A 16,556-nucleotide genomic window follows, 5' to 3' on the forward strand; every position below is an offset into this window, starting at 1 on the left:
CGCAGATCCAGTATTGGCTGAAGCCCTCCAGACTTTTTGGGGATGAGGAAGTATTGGGAGTAGAATCCCTTGTCCAGTTGGTATTGGGGCACCAGTTGAACTGCTTGATGATGCATGAGGTTGTTTACTTTCTCCTGAAGCAGATATCTGTGCATGTGGGAATGGGGGAAGTGCATTAGGTGTGGAAGGATAGGGCTGGCTCTGAAGTTCAGTGAGTATCCTTCTTTACGATGTTCAACACCCAACGATCCGAGGTAATCGCTGCCCAAGAATCGTAGAAAAGATATACTACCTCCCAGTAGTGGCAGCCCGGTGACTTTCAAAAGCCCTGTTAGGGTTTCGTGTTCTGCGATTGCCTGTAATGTCGCATGCCTCATGTTCTACTATGGGTTACTGCTATTGCTGTTGTTTTGCTGGAAGGTCAACGGACAGTAAAGCGGGTACGGTCGGAAGGGATGCCTCTGGTTGTCGCCCTTTCTGTAACTTGGATAGCATCTCCTGCTCGAGGTCTGTTGTTCCATTGGTGACGCTAGGGAAAAAACAGCCACATTCTGCTCCTTCAGCTGGGAGACTGCCTTCCGCAGTTTCTCCCTGAACAAATTGTCGCCCTTAAAGGGGAGGTCTGCTAGCTTTCACGCATGTCCTCCCAAACAGCAATGGCTCGCAACCAGGCCATTCTTCGGGTTGCTATGGCCCCCACTGAAGTACGGGTGGATGTCTCGAAGGTCTCATAAGTGGTGCACAGAAGGTGTCTCAACCCCTCCTCCAGGTCATAGAATGGTTGTGGTGGTGTTGCATCCAACAAGGTGGACACAAGATAAGGTTTCAGGGACTGCAAGCACTCATACAGGTACTGTGTGATGTGAAACTGATGGTATTGGATTTTTGCATTCAGCATACCCGCTTGGAAGGCTCTCTTCCCAAAGTCATCTAGAAACTTACAGTCCTGACCTGGAGGAGTATTCAAGAGAAGGCAAGTCTTCTTCAAGCACTTCATGGCCAATTCAATCATCACCAAGGCATGCGGGAGCTAGACCATGCCATAGTATGGTGATTGTTGTATCCTAAACTTTAGGTCGGTTTTGCTAGAGGTCAGCTGACCAGAGAAAAGGGACTTCTAGATCTTCGCCATTATCAAATCCAAAACTGCGAGGGATGGCAAGAAAGTAGGCTTGGCTGGAACCTCGAATATCTTCAGAATTCCCAACACTTCCATACATGGATCTGGAACTTTCTTGGTCTCAATGCTGAGGCGAGTTCCCACTTTTTCTACGAACTTGGAGTAGGAAAGCTCCTCTGGAGGTGAGGACGGTTCTGGCTGCTCTTCCGGCGGGTCCGACGGGATCCCTGTCAAGGAACCCAGCGAGGATGGAGGGGAGTTCTCCAGACCAGTATCCAGCTGCGGAGAAAACTAAGGGCATGGATTTCTAGGCTCTTGTGCCGGGCTGCTCTCTCTCGGAGGCAGAGACCTTTCAGGAGGCGAGATGTATATCAGAGGAAGGCTAGATGGGCTGTCCCTCTGTTCCTCAAGGGAGATGAAGAATTGTGACAAAATATGAGAAATTTCTGACATGGCCTGAAACACTAGGTCCCCACCCCCCAAGGGTGGGATTTTGTCTCCTCAGACCATGCTTCAATGGAGGCAATGCAGCTAGCAAGATGTCAGAATCAGGACCTGTTGGGCGGTGTGTCGACTGCTCCATTTCGTGAGACAGCTATGCAGTTGTTTGGGCATGCATTTTGGATGTGCTAATCCCCTTATTGCATGGGGTGTTAGTCTAGCACATCCAAAATACGCGTCTGTTTGTTAACCTGTGTGCTAGGCTGGGTACACTTTATTGCATCGGCCCCTTAGTGGCCAATGTGACTTAACAGGGATAAAAAGGCCAATTCATAACTCACTGCCCAAAGCTGCAAACCTAATCAGTTGCCATTGTGTTGCCATCTGGCTACATACAAGGTTTAATCATTAATGGCTGAAAAAATATCCAATATCTATAAAAAAAAAATTTTAAGATGATATCACGTACAATATATATTAACAAACAATGCATCCTATGACACTACAACAGTTCAAACTGTTCAATTTGTCTGGTAGCTCAAAATTGTAATCAAGTTCCACAGGTGTTAGTAAAGAGAGCGTGCAACAACATTAAATGGGGCCGAATCGCGGCATGCGGGGAGGGCCCCCCCCTTAACATGGCGCTTGCCGAGGGGAGGGCCCCCCCCCCTTCCCCCGTGGGTCCCCCCGGCCCAACTTACCCCTGGGCTCGGCGCGGCGGCGGCGAGGGCGGTCCGTGGGAGGGGCGAGATGACGCATGCGGCACGGCGAGGCCGCCGCGTCATCACGTGATGACGTCAGCCTCGCGAATATCGCGAGGCTGAGGCCTTTAAAGGGGCAGCGAGCGCTGAGCCCGGTCTTTTACCTGGCCAGCGCTCGCAATATTCACCGCTCGCAATTTTTTTTTTTTTTTTTCCTCCGATCGATGGGCCTGGGGAGAGACAGGTCGACGGACCTGCGCCGAATCGCTGGGCCGAAACGCCGATCGCGGACCCGCAAAAAAAAAAATCTAAACGGCGGCGGAAAAAAGGGGAATTTCGGGCGGGCCTGCCCGCGGGAGCCACGAAACCCGCGCGAACGCGACCCCCGGCGAGGACTCCAGCAAACCCGAGGCCACGTGGAGGAAGGGCAAGGGAGCAGCGGGTGATCCCTGCCAGCGGTGAGCCACGCGGGCACGACCCCCGGCGAGAGCTGCAGCAGATCGGAGGCCACGTGGAGTGAGGGCAGGGGAGCATCCGGCAATCCCCGACCAGCAGTGAGCCAGCGTTGGTCACGGCTCACAAGCGGATTCGGCGACCACGTGGTAGGCAAGGAAGGAGTGAAGAGAAGCCGACAGCGACAGGACCCGGTTCGTGACCCAGGAGCCGAAGGGAACTGGAGAACCGAGTCAGCAGCGGCACGAGGACTCTGCCAGTGCTCCCCCCTCCCCGTTTTGGGACTTCAAACAGTGAGTAAAGAACTTTAATTATTAACAATAAAGACTGCTGATACGTCTCCCTGTGTCACGTGATCGCGAGCATGCCGGGCAGAGGAGCAGGAACACGGGGGGGAGCAAGGCAGCGGAGGGGCATCGAGCCACGTGGCAAGCAGGCGGACTCCCCACCTGGCAAAGGAAAGGGCAGAGAGGGAGCCAGGAAGAACCTGAGACAGCAGGACAAGAATCGGAAGGGGGCAGGACCCACAACGAAGGCGCAGAAGGCACAAGGAAAGCAGAACGGAGGCAGACGGCAGCAGCCAAAGGCTACCCCGGCCGGACAAACCAACCCCAACCAAGGACCCACATCGCAGTGGGAGACGGGGCATGGCGGCTTGCCTCAGTGGGGTTGGCCCATGTGGCCAGCGATGAGCGCAGGGGCCCCGCCAGGGATGGGAGCATCAGGCTCACCCTCGGATTCATCGGCACAAGGCGGACAGAGCGGAAACCAATACGGCGCAACGCAATGGCAGCAGATGTATCCCCCATGGTGGCAGGTGCCACCCCCATGGTACAGCCCGGCAGTCGGGGGAGCGATGGCCCAGCAGGACAGGCGGGTCCATTTATGGACCCGCCTTTCCGGGAAATGATTTTCTCACCCTTGGCAGAGTGCCCAAGAAAGAACAAGGGGAATTCAGGTTAATCCAGAACCTGTCATACCCTCCGGGCGATTCCGTTAATGATCACCTGCCAGAGGACGCCTGTAAGGTTCAATACGCATCTTTTGATGCAGCCATCGCTTTGGTAAGGCAATGCGGACAAGGGGCGCTAATGGCCAAGGCGGACATAAAATCCGCATTCAGGCTGTTGCCGGTTCATCCCGATAGCTTCCCGCTACTAGGTTTCCACTTTAAGGGTAGATATTATTTTGACAAATGTATGCCGATGGGGTGTTCGGTATCTTGCGCGTACTTTGAATTGTTTAGCACATTCCTGCATTGGGCACTCCAAAAAAGGGCGGGGAACAGCAATGTGGTCCATTACTTGGACGACTTTTTGTTCGTGGGGCCGGCCAATAGGAATACTTGTGCACAAATACTAACCACATTTCAGGAGATGGCCCAAGATTTCGGGGTCCCGTTGGCGCAGGAGAAAACGGAGGGTCCAGCGACCACCTTGTCATTCTTAGGCATAGAATTAGATACTCAGGCTATGACGTCAAGATTACCAATCGAGAAAGTGCGCAAGCTACGGAACATGCTGCGACAGACATTGGCATCAAAGAAGGTCACACTGACCTTTATCCAATCCATAATCGGAAGCCTAAATTTCGCGTCTCGAGTAATACCTATGGGGAGGGCTTTTTTGAGACGGTTGGCAGACGCAACAAAGGGGGTTAGGCGCCCGCATCACCGCATCAGAATAACGCATCCCATAAAGGCCGAAATTCGAATGTGGCTTCGATTTTTGGACAGTTTTAACGGCGTATCAATGTGGCAGGAGGAGCCGGTTACAAACCAGGAATTGGGGATATTCACGGACGCATCAGGAGGTTGGGGTTTCGGGGCGTATTGGCAGGGTGCCTGGTGTGCGGCCCCATGGCCGCAGGGTTGGAGGGACGGGGGTTTAGTAAAAAACATAACGTTCCTGGAGCTTTTCCCGATACTGGTGGCAATCACGGTGTGGGCGCACAAATTGCGCAACAAACGTATAGTTTTTGGGTGCGACAACATGGCGGTAGTGACGGTAGTGAACAGGCAGGCCGCCCACTGCGCGCGCGTAGCAGATTTGCTTAGGGAAGTGGTGTTGCAATGTTTGCGCTTGAATTTGACATTAAGGGCGAAGCACGTACCCGGTGCCCAGAATCAGGTGGCCGATGCGCTATCAAGGGCTAAGTGGGATCTTTTTCGCCAACAGGTGCCGGAGGCAGAGGCAGAGGGAGTCCCAATACCGGACCACCTATGGCAAATTGGAGCAAGGTCGAGCAGGGATTGTTGAGGGCATCGGTGGCCCCAGCGACCTGGAGAGCCTACTGCAGGGGTTACGCTAGGGTGCAAGAGTTTCTTCAAGGGCAAGGCGGCACGGTAGGGGTAGTGGAGGCAGGACAGATGGTGCGATTTATCTCATGGGCAAAGGAGTCAGGGATGTCCAGAGGAGCCACAATAAACCACTTGGCGGGTTTCGCCTTCTTTACGAAGGCACAGGGCTTTGGGGACCCGCTCAGTTTTTTCATAGTGAAGAAGTTATTAGCAGGATGGGCGAGGGAGGTGGCATGGCAAGGAGACAAACGAAGGCCGATAACGCATGAGGTATTGGTAAAAATGTGGTATGCGGTTCAGCAAGTGTGTACCGGGCCATTTGAGGCAGCATTGTTTAGGGCGGCTTTCTGTACAGCATTCTTTGCCGCCCTAAGGGTTAGCGAGTTGGTGGCACCATCCAAGAAAGATGCAGGCAATAACGGCTTACTATACAGCAATGTACAGGTGCACGACCGGTTTATCAAACTCCGGATACACAAATCTAAGACGGATCAGAAGGCAAAAGGGGTGGACATACGACTGGTAAAGGCGGGGTCCCAGGTAACCTGTCCGGTAAGGAACATAAGAAATTATCTGCGCGCAAGGCCTAAGGGGGGGGGACCATTTTCTGGTCCATAGGGATGGAGTGCCGCTGACCAAGTATCAGTTTGCAGCAGTTTTACGCGGGGTATTGGAAGGCATAGGCCTGGACCCAAAGGAATATGGAACTCATTCGTTCCGGATCGGAGTGGCGACTAGCGCAGCGCAAGCGGGGCTGCCAATGGAAAGCATTCGGCAGATTGGTCGTTGGCAATCTGCGGTGGCTAAGAGATATGTGAGGCCGGATACCGCACAATCAGTAAACTAACTCTGTCAATTTCACCCGCAGATGCATGGAGCCAGACGAAGGTAGCATGGCTAGTAGGACATTCATTCGTGAGATGGGCAGCCAAGCGGGCGCAGGAGAGAACATATGGCATACACTTGGGCCTGGTCCCGAAGGGGGTTACACTGAAATGGATGGGAAGGTCTGGGATGAAGTGGGAACAGCTGTTGCTAGATCTGCGTCACAAACTGGGAGTGTTGCGACAACCAGACGCAATAGTCATCCACCTAGGGGGCAACGATATGGGGGTGCATACAGCCAAGCAGCTAATCGAGATGATAAAGAGGGACTTAGCCGCAGTTAAGGAAATGACACCGGGTACGACCCTCATTTGGTCAGACATCATACCAAGGATAAAATGGCAGGGTAGCAAGTTATGGGGCAGGGGCAGAAAGAAAATTAATAGACAGGTGGGGTTATGGGCTCAGCAAAACGGCGTGCATCAAATTAGACACGAATGGGCAGACGAGCCGTGCCCAGGTTTATATCGGGCAGATCAGATACACCTATCGGACATCGGCTACGATATTTTTAACAATGCCATTCAGGAAGCGTTAGAGCGGGTTTTGGTGTGAGGTTAGGTGGACCGCAGCAATGGGGGGGGCCCGGGACAAGTGGGGCACTGTCCCGGGCTGGTGGCGGGGGTACCCGAGCCGGGAGGTGGAGGGGGACGTCGAGGACAAGGTCGGGACGGACCGGAAGTCCTCGGAAAAGGAAGAGGGCGTGGGCAGCCCGGAGGAATGGCCCCGTGGCTATGGCACGGCGGGGGGCCAAAAGATGGTGGCGGACTGGCTTAACACGGCGGACGCCTGTTTGATGCCCGGATTACAGGATGGGTGAACGCACCGACGGCTCGGGTGCAAAATATATAAATATGTTAATTTATGTTAATAAGGTTAATAAATGCTGCGGCCTTGTTTTCACCAAAACGGAGTTTGTGTAGTATGTCGAGGGTTTCCGGGGAGGAGAAGGGGAGGGGGATGGGGGATGGGGACGGACACGGAAGTGCAAGCTGCCAATGTTAAAGCAATTCAAACTATCTTGAAATGCAAAAGTTCAAGTCAACTGAAGAGTTAAAGTCAGCATACATAAATGCGCTAACAAATTTTGAAGTATGTTCAGCTCAAAACTATATATTGCCTCAACCATAGGCCTATGTTTCACCAATGTAAATAGCTTTTTCGGGGGAGTTACACAAAATGAAAGGTGCTGAACTTATTTTTAAGAATCAATGGCTGTGTCTGAAAATTACTGGCTTAATGCAAAAAACGTTAACAGACACAACAACCCAGCATTTCCTCATGCAAGTCTATCTGACTTGGAGAGAGAGAAGTCCATCTCTCACCTATAGCAGAATGTCATCTGCAAAAAAAAAAAAGCAAGTGTGTGTTCCATTCCATCACTAGTGACAATGCTTTTAATATCCATTGATCCTCTGATCTTAGTTGCTACTGGTTCTAAAGCTAGTGTGAAGGGCATAGGTGACAAGGGACACCCATGTTTTGTACCTCTATCTAGAGGAAAGTTCTCAGAGACCTCCTCATTCACTCTAACCTGAGCCCTGGCTTACTCTAAATCCTCCTAATGCCAGAGAAAATTGGTACCAAATCCTAACTTCTCTACCACATAGAATAAATAGACCCTTGTCACGCAATCAAATGCCTTTTCAGCATCTAACACCAGTAAGTGTGTCTCAATGGTACTTTATCAGCTATATTCAATAAGTTAGAGTTCTTACATCATCTGAGCCTGGTCTCCCTTTAAGAAACCTTTCTGGTCTCTGTGTATCAAGTGGGACAGGATATCATTGAGCTTATTCGCTAGGTCTTTTGATAAGGTTTTAACTTCATTGTTTAGCAAAGATGTTGGGAGATACAAAGAACACTTCCCCCGTTCTTTACCCTCTTTTGGAATTATTGTGATGCCAGCTAACTTTACTATACTTGGCAACTGTGCCCCTAATAAGACTTCATTAAAAACATCAGAATACATTTTGTAGTAAAATTAAATTGATCCCATCATTGCATGGACTTTTCCCCAATTTTAGGGATTTAAAGACCTCTTTCGACTTCTTGACTAGTTATTTTCCCCTACAGAAAAAGGGCTTCACTTGTGTCCAAGGTTTTTAAATTAATGTCATTTAAGAAGTTATCTATAACATCTTGCTAGAAACAAACACCTGATGAATCTTCACAAGTCACAGGCTTCACGTATCTCCCTGTTATTTGTGACTACAGCACCCTTTTCTATAACAAGTTGTTTAACCACCATGCACTAGTCATCTTTTTCAATTTAGGGGATAACGACTTATTTGATTTGTTTCCTATTGTATAATCTTTGTTAACAGAATCCCACCTTCCTATTCAGAAGTTAATTCAACAGTTCCCACTTGTATGCTAACCTGCCCTTCAGCTGAGCGCACAGGGGATTTTTTATTCAGAGATTCTAAAACCTGCAGATCATTTCTCAACTGAGATTTAGAAATGGCATGGTTTTTTTGTTTTTTTTAGCAAAACAAGGTGACCTCTTATGATAACTTTGGCTGCATTGTACACCACATTCTTTGGGACCTCTGATGTTTCATTCATATCAAAGTCATCTGCAATGGCTTTTGAATAGATTCTGTATGTTCTGGACATTTAGTGATGTGCCTGGGCCTTTGCTAGTTAGGTTCCAGCATAATTATCATTGGGACATAGTAGCCCAGAGGTAAAAGGATTCTAACAGTATAATATGGTCTACTGCAGACCTGCTTACATGTGTGTGAGAGAATGCATAGGATGGCTGCCTAATAACAAGAGTGCATTGTTAAGATGCAACAGAAAACGCCTTCTGGGGAAGGTTAAGGATAAAAGCAAAAATATAGACAATGAGGACAGAATACTACTTACCAGATTGATCCTCTTTCAGTGTATTGGAAATGGTGGAGCCCGTTAATGCAGCTAATGTTGCTGAGGGAGAGGCTCTGTACCTTGATAGCCGGCTAAGAAGCATCTCATTAATACTTTTTGCAGATTCTCCCTCCTTTCTCATAAGCACGATTCGTTCTTGAAGAGGATTTGCCACACACACATCATTTTCTACCTATTTAAATCAGAAATAAATGTTGAATGTCATTAATAAGACTAGAGAATTTAAGTTAACTGATTAGATTTTTAAAAACTCTAAATTATGGTTCATTGCACTAGAATGGACTTTTATAAATAATTTATAAAAACTGAGGTGAGATGTTTTCCACAAAGAATTCAAATTCTTTTTCTTCCTGGTATCTAACGGAAGCATGACTTCTTTTTTTGGTATATCTGTATAGAAAGGAAATAGTACATATCTCTGCATCAACAGTACATGGCCTGATTTTTCTCTAGGTATATTCAGAACACGCTTTGATAACTTCATTTATAAAATGTGTATAATTCAGCATGAAAAGGCACACATACCCTTAACAGATTCCCATTTCTGAGAACTGGTCTTCAGAGTCTGCACAACATATAGGATATGTTCTGCATGGAACCCAATCAGCAGCCGCACAGAGAACCAAATTCAAAAGAACAGAAAACTGATTTTTATATAGTTGAATAAATGCACTCACAGTCAATTCAAAAATATCCATAAAGACAGACTGTCCTTTTGGAATTCTATCATTCAGAGCCATAGGAGACCAGATCCAGTAGAAATAAGTACCATCTGAAGAAAGGTGCACAGTAGTCATAGGACTGCCAACAGGGAAATGATTTGGTGGCATAGTTACGATTTGACATACCTATAGTATGGAAAGAACAACAAATTGAACACTTTATATTCTTAAACTACAATTCAATTTACTGCATTTTACTTAGTTTACAAAGCATACATTTAAAGTAGCCATCTAGTGAAAAACATAACCAAGAAGGAATGCAGAGCATAGGACGATCCATATATCATTAGCTAGCAAGAAAGCACTTGTCCATTATGACTGACAACCCTATTACCCAAAAAAAAAAAAGCCCATATCCTAACATCAATTTTGACTTGACTGTATTTATCATACTTTTTAAAAGTGAAATGTAACTAATACACTAAGCAGAAATGTGTAAGACATAAGCATCCTATTACCCAAGGTCCACTATAATATAGTTGAATAAAGTTTGTTAGAATTTCATTATTTATGGTTTTACATATCTAAAGAAATGAAATGGCAGGAAAGACAACCTAGGAATGTACATTCCAGATCATTCAACACCATCCCTCTCCCCTTCCCAACTCTTTACAGCCCGAAAGACAAACTTTAGTGTGATCTAACCTACAATTTACTAGGGATGTGCATTCGTCCTGGTTCGGGGACTCCGAAACCCAAACATTTTCCCCAAAATTTCGTGAAAAATTCGTTTTCAGGTTAGTGCGCACTAACCCAAAATTCGGGTCCCCCCAAATTTCAAAGGCCCGAACTTCAGGAAATACGATATTTCCCTCGGTGAGCCGAAAACAAATTTACTTGTAGGTTTACACATCATTATAACTCTTAAAAGCTGGTCACAGACATATTAACTTAGTCCAATACAAACGTATTGCCTACAACGTAGACCTTTATTTCTATGTAACTGTATTGCTCGACTAGTCGAGCCATGTAAACCGTTTGTGATGGTGAAACCGAACGACGGTATATAAAACTCGACAAATAAATTTAAAAAAAAAACAAAAAACTAAGTGGACTAGCAAGTGATCACATTATTTTAGTTATGGTTAAACAGTCATGCACTATAATTCCAGAACAATGATAGGAAAATTGATTCTTACCTGCTAATTTTTGTTCCTGGAATACCCCAGATCAGTCCAGACAAGTGGGATGTAGCCAAGCTCCCCTAAACTGGGCAGGAACCCGAAAAATCCGCGCGCAACAGATTTACTATAAACATTGCCTACTCTGGATCCTGCAAATCCAAACTGCAATGTTTGGTAAAAGTATGCAATGAAGACCAAGTCTCCATCCGACAAATCCCTTGCGGCAAAACAAATTGACACGCTACCCAGAAGACTGCTTGCACCCTGGTAGAATGCCCTTCTGGAACATTTGACCCTTACAAAAAAAATAGGCAGAAAAGATCGCCTCCTACAACCACTGAGCAATTAAAGACTTGGAAGCCTTACTTCCCTTCTTTGCTCCACTTAACAAAATGAAAGGACCATTTGAACATCAAAAAACTGTTAGCAAGTCTAAGGTAGTGCAACAGAGTTCAACAAACATCCAGCAAATGCAGCTGCCTCACATGTGGAAAATATGATGGCAACTTTGGGGAATGCCAGGAGCTCCACTATCTGATTGAGATGAAACACGGATGCAACCTTTGGCAAAAAGAAAGGAATCGTATATACCGAAATCTCATTGTCCGAAATTCACAAAAAGGAATCTCTATCTGACAAGGCTTGGAGCTCCGAAATCTGCCTATCAAAGCAAGTTGTCACCAAGAACACCACATTCAAGGTGAGATCCCTCAAAAAAGCCTTCCTCAAAAACAAGATCCACACAGGATATGAAGGTTCCATGCAGGGCACATTCTACAGACCAGCAGGACAAATGCTTTGTTTCCTTCAGAAAAACCAGATGACATCATGATGTAAGGCCAATGGCCTGCTGTGCAGCATACCATGAAAATATCCCAAAGCTGCCATTTGCACCAGGAGGAAGTTGAAAGCTAATCCTTTTGTCAATCCCCTTTGTAAAAAGGCCAAGACTTGAGAAACGTTCAAGGAGACTCAAAAACTCTCCCCACTCTAAGCCAGAGGCTGGTTTTATAGCCCGAAGCCACCTGCTCCGAGCACCCTTTCAAACACAAATGCCGCCTCTCAAATGCCCAGCCGAGAGACAAAAGTGCTTGGCCCGATCTGAAAAGTTGGACCCCCGACACAGCAACCCCCACAAATAAGCCAATCAGACGGGACAATCCACCGTGAACTGAACCAGATCCGCAAACCACGGACAGCGTAGCCACTCCAGCACCACTAGAATAACCCTTCCTGGATGTTGTTCTATGCAACGCAACACACGTCCCACGAGAGGTCACAGGAAAAACACATATAGCAGGAGCCCTGTCTGCCAAGGTTGGACCAGAGCATCAATCCCTTCGGACCTGCCGTCTCTCCTACGGCTGAAGACCCGCTCCCCCTTGGCCTTGCGTCGCAATGCCATGAGACCCAGCTGGAGCCTATCCCACCTGGCTTGACTGATAGCAAAAGCCTTTGCTGGCAGCTCAGACTCTCCTGGATCTAGCTGCTGACTGCTGAGATAATGTGCCTGCACTTTATCCACTCCGGCTCGCAAGTTGTTTTTCCCACACAGAAAAAAAGTTCTTCGGCCTCCTGAACCACCATACAACTCTTGGTCCTGCCCTGATGATTGATATATGCCACCATCATGGTGGCATATATCAATCATCAGACCTTGACTCTGAGGAAGAAAGATGAACGTCTTGCAAACCGCCCTTGTCTCCAAAACGTTTGACCAACCAGGACACTTCCCTTATCAACCACTGACTCTGGGCCACTTGCCCTGACACGCCACATAGACCACCGCTGCCTGCATGTTGTACACTCCAGCTATGTGAATGCTGCCAGAACTGCCAGGTACTTTGCCACCTACTGAATCAACTACTTCGCCTCCCGAGAAACCATTCACCTTTTGGTCTCTCCCTGTCAGTTGATCTAAGCCAATACAGTTCAGATCTAGTTCCCTTGAGGCTGGCATTCGTGGACACTACCACCCAAGTCCATATCTCCAGCTCCACTCCTGTCTCCGAATTGAGACGCAACAGCCAACATGCAAGACCGAACCTGGACTCCCCCTGAAGTGGCAAAGGAAGCTGATACTCCTCAGACAGCAGATCTCACTGAGACAAAGGTGTCCTCTGTAGTAGCCACAAGTGAACAAATTTATTTATTTATTTATTTATTTATTTCTTTTGTATACCGACATTCGATCGAGATATCACATCGGTTTCCAGAAAACAGGTTGAATAGAGCCGGAACTGCCCTATTTTACATTGTAACAAGAGAACAGTTGATTAAACAATAAATATAAGGAACATTGTAACATATGAATAAAATTAAAAATTAAATATTAGATGTGGGTATATAGAAATGGCATATAGTCTATATACAATATGTACAATATGACTTGGTTATGAGTAGGGTGGGGGACAGGGAAGAGGGAGGTTACGAGAAGGGTGGGGGACAGGGAAAAGGGAGGATAGAGAAGGGGGGAGGGGTTATGCGTTCATGCAGAGTAGAAGTTATGCGGTAAGGCTTTCAAGAGCGTTTATTATAGGATGTTGGGGTTCAGGAGGGAATGCTTTCAAGAACAGCCATGTTTTGAGCTGTTTTTTAAAGACTTGCGGTGAGGGTTCGTTTCTGAGCTGTGGGGGGAGGGAGTTCCAGAGGGTAGGGCCAGCTATTGTAATGGCTCGTTTGCGTGTTGTATTGAGGTGAGCATTTTTAAGAGTTGGGATGGAGAGGAGACCTGAGTTGGTGGATCTGAGATTTCTTTGTGTGAAATATGGTTGGATGTTGTTGTTTAGCCAGACCATTCTGTTGTTGTTTATTTTTTTGTGAAGAAGGGTGAGGGTTTTATACTGGATTCTTTGTGTGATGGGCAGCCAGTGGAGGTCTTTGAGAGTGGGTGTGATGTGGGAGGATTTTCTGTGATTGGTGATAATTCTGGCGGCGGCGTTTTGTAGAACTTGGAGGGGCTTGATGTGGATTTCAGGAAGTCCAAGGAGGAGGGAGTTGCAGTAGTCGAGTTTTGAGAAAATAATTGATTGTAGTACTGTTCGGAAATCATGCGGTTGGAGGAGAGGTTTGAGTTTTTTAAGTGTTTGAAGTTTGAAAAATCCATCTTTGATTATATTGGAGATGTGTCGTTTAAAGTTGAGTTGGCTGTCGATGGTTACTCCTAGGTTTTTTGTGGATGGTGTGAGTGAGGTTCTTGATAAGTTTGGCATCCCAGTGTTGTTTGCGCTTCCTGTGTTGTTTGAGGGGGTGCTCTCGAGGGGGGAAGCGGGACGGTCGTCCTGGATGTGAATGATTTCTGTTTTGGCTTGGTTGAGGCAGAGAGATAGTTGTGATAGCAGTTGAGATAAATTTGAACTGAGTTTGTTCCATCTTTCCATGGTGAGTTCAATGGATTTGGTGATGGGGAGGAGAATTTGAATGTCGTCTGCATAAACGAAGTAGGTGAGGTTGGCATCAGAGAGGTATTTGCATAGTGGGAGGAGGTAGATGTTGAAGAGGGTCGAGGATAGTGAAGAACCTTGAGGGACGCCATGGGTGAGGGGCACTTGGGAGGATTCAGAAGAGTTTGTCTTGACAATGAAGGATCTGTTAGAGAGGTATGATTTGAACCAGTTGAGTGTAGTGTCTTGCAGACCGATCTCTTTAAGTCTGGTGAGGAGAGTTCTGTGGTTGATGGTGTCAAATGCGGCTGATATATCGAGGAGGATCAGTAGAAATGTCTTGCCACTGTCTCGGCCTCTGAGGATGGTGTCGGTGAGGGAGAGGAGGAGAGTTTCTGTGCTGTAGAGTTTTCTGAAGCCGTGCTGTGTTGGATGGAGAAGATTGTGGGCGTCGAGGTGGTCTGTGAGTTGATTGTTGACAGTTTTCTCGATGATTTTTGCTAGGAATGGGAGGTTGGAGACTGGTCTGTAGTTTGCAGGATCAGATTTGTCGAGTTGCGGTTTTTTTATGATTGGTTTGATGATGGCGTTTTTGAGTTTGTCTGGGAAGATTCCTTGTTCGAGGGATAGGTTGATGATTTGGGTTATAGGTTTGGCAATAATCTCTCTGATGAGTTTTAGGGTTTTGATGGGGATGGAGTCTACGGGGTGGGATGCTGGTTTGGTTTTTTTGATGAAGGGTTCAATTTCTGTAGATGCAACAGGAGTGAATTGGGTCCAAATGTGGATGGGAGGAGGGATATTTGTTGAGTCGTTGTGGGAATGGGGAATCTTGGCAATGATGTTGTCGACTTTGTCCTTGAAGAATTGAGCTAGTTTGTCACTGGAGATGTTGTTGGAGTTTGGCATTGTGTCATTCTGGATTGGGTTGGTGAGTTCTTTGACGTATGAGAAGAGGGTCCTCGGGTTGAATTGGTATTCATGAATTCTGGATGTGTAGAAATTGCGCTTTGCTGTGTTGAGGTCAGCAGTATATGCCCATAGAGCTAACTCCTGAGTAAACGGCATAGAACCCAGGACCTGCAAATAATCCCAGACCCTGGGCACAGCCAGCCGCAACAGTCAAAGCACCTGAGAATAAAGCTTTGAAATTCTGTTCGTGGTAAGAAACATCTTCCCGCTATTCCAATGGCTGGGAAGGCTCCAGGTGGCTCTCTGCCAGGTTCACCACCCAGTCCAGAGAATGTAATCACTCCATAACTTTCGAGTAAGAACACTTCAACACAATCTTTGCCCAGATGAGCCAGCTGTCCAGGTATGGGTGAACAAGGATCCCGTCCTTCCTGAGTGCTGTTACCATCACCACCATCACCTTAGTGAAAGTCTATGGTGGTGTCGCCAACACGAAGAGAAGAGCTCGAAAACAGAAATGCTCACCTAGCCCCATTACCAGCAGAAACTTCAGATGATCCAGTCATATTAGGATATACAGATAGACCTTGATAAATCCAGAGATGCCAGAAAACTCCCCTTTGCAAACCACTGCTATAATCGTCTGCAGCATTTCCATACGAAAATGCAGAACCCGCAGCAACGCATTCACCTTCTGCAGATCTAGACTGGGCCGAAAGGTGCCCTCCTTCTTGGGGACCACACAGCCATCGAGTGCCTTCCTTGTCCTTGCTCTCTCTGGGGAACCGGGACAATTGCTTTCAGAAGCTGCAGTAGTTGCAACATTTCCTAAACCGCCTCTCATTTCACTTGACATGGAAAGCACAATGAGACATCACATAGGCTTTTCTGATCGGGCGAGAAAACTCCAAATTGTAGCAGTCTCTTATCACGTTCAGAACCTATTGGTCTGGTGTGATCTTGGTCCACTCTTCATAAGAGAGAGCAAGCTTCCCCCTGATGGCTTACAAGGAAGTCTGACTTCATTGGGAGGCTTTACTCCCTCTGGTCCCTTGACCAGAACCATCTCAAGAAGGTCTTCATGTCCCCCCAAAAGGACTGCTACCTTCCCGAGCTTTGCTCCTGCACGACAGCCGAAGGACCTCTGTTGGAGCAAAGTCTTCTCGCATCTCAAAAAGAGATCATGGTGGGAAGTCTTCTTACCAGCCTTGCTTATCTTCGGGCAACTTATTCCCTTTAGACTCCCCCCCCCCCAAAAAAATGCTTCATCAACTGCTAGTGATCCAAACGGCTGCCTCCCTCTAAAGAGGAGATTATATAGCTGTGATGTGGACCACACATCCGCTGACCAATTATGCCCCCTCCCCCCACCTAGCTGCCACCATGGAAACCATGCTCCCATCCAGAAATGGATGGGAGCATGGAAACCATGCCGCATCCAGAAATGGAAGCCTCAATAGCCCTAAGGCCTCCTATGGTAGCAGATACAATTTAGCTACAGCTAAGGCTATCTTAAGGCCAGCCTCTGGAGCATCCCACTCCCAGATAACCAACTTCTTCATCTTCTTTTGTAAAGGAAATTCTTTCGTGGACCCCGCAGACCATCCAGGACAGGGTCCACCCC

The 16,556-nt window shown here is 47.3% G+C and overlaps 1 protein-coding gene across 6 annotated transcripts in view; it reads right to left on the reverse strand.

Annotated features, from left to right (window-relative positions):
* The window catches only part of HECTD4 (HECT domain E3 ubiquitin protein ligase 4), a 541,903-nt gene that overhangs the window by 431,351 nt on the left and 93,996 nt on the right, over positions 1 to 16,556 (reverse strand). For all 6 annotated transcript variants that reach the window (XM_029571656.1, XM_029571654.1, XM_029571657.1 and 3 more), the window contains 2 exons: positions 9,469 to 9,639; positions 8,771 to 8,963 (listed from right to left, as the gene is read on the reverse strand). In XM_029571656.1, the coding sequence (XP_029427516.1) occupies positions 8,771 to 8,963; positions 9,469 to 9,639 (364 nt within the window). The remainder of the gene's footprint in view (positions 1 to 8,770; positions 8,964 to 9,468; positions 9,640 to 16,556) is intronic.

The sequence above is a fragment of the Rhinatrema bivittatum genome, chromosome 11, assembly GCF_901001135.1.
Source record: "Rhinatrema bivittatum chromosome 11, aRhiBiv1.1, whole genome shotgun sequence".
Classification (NCBI taxonomy): Eukaryota; Metazoa; Chordata; class Amphibia; order Gymnophiona; family Rhinatrematidae; genus Rhinatrema; species Rhinatrema bivittatum.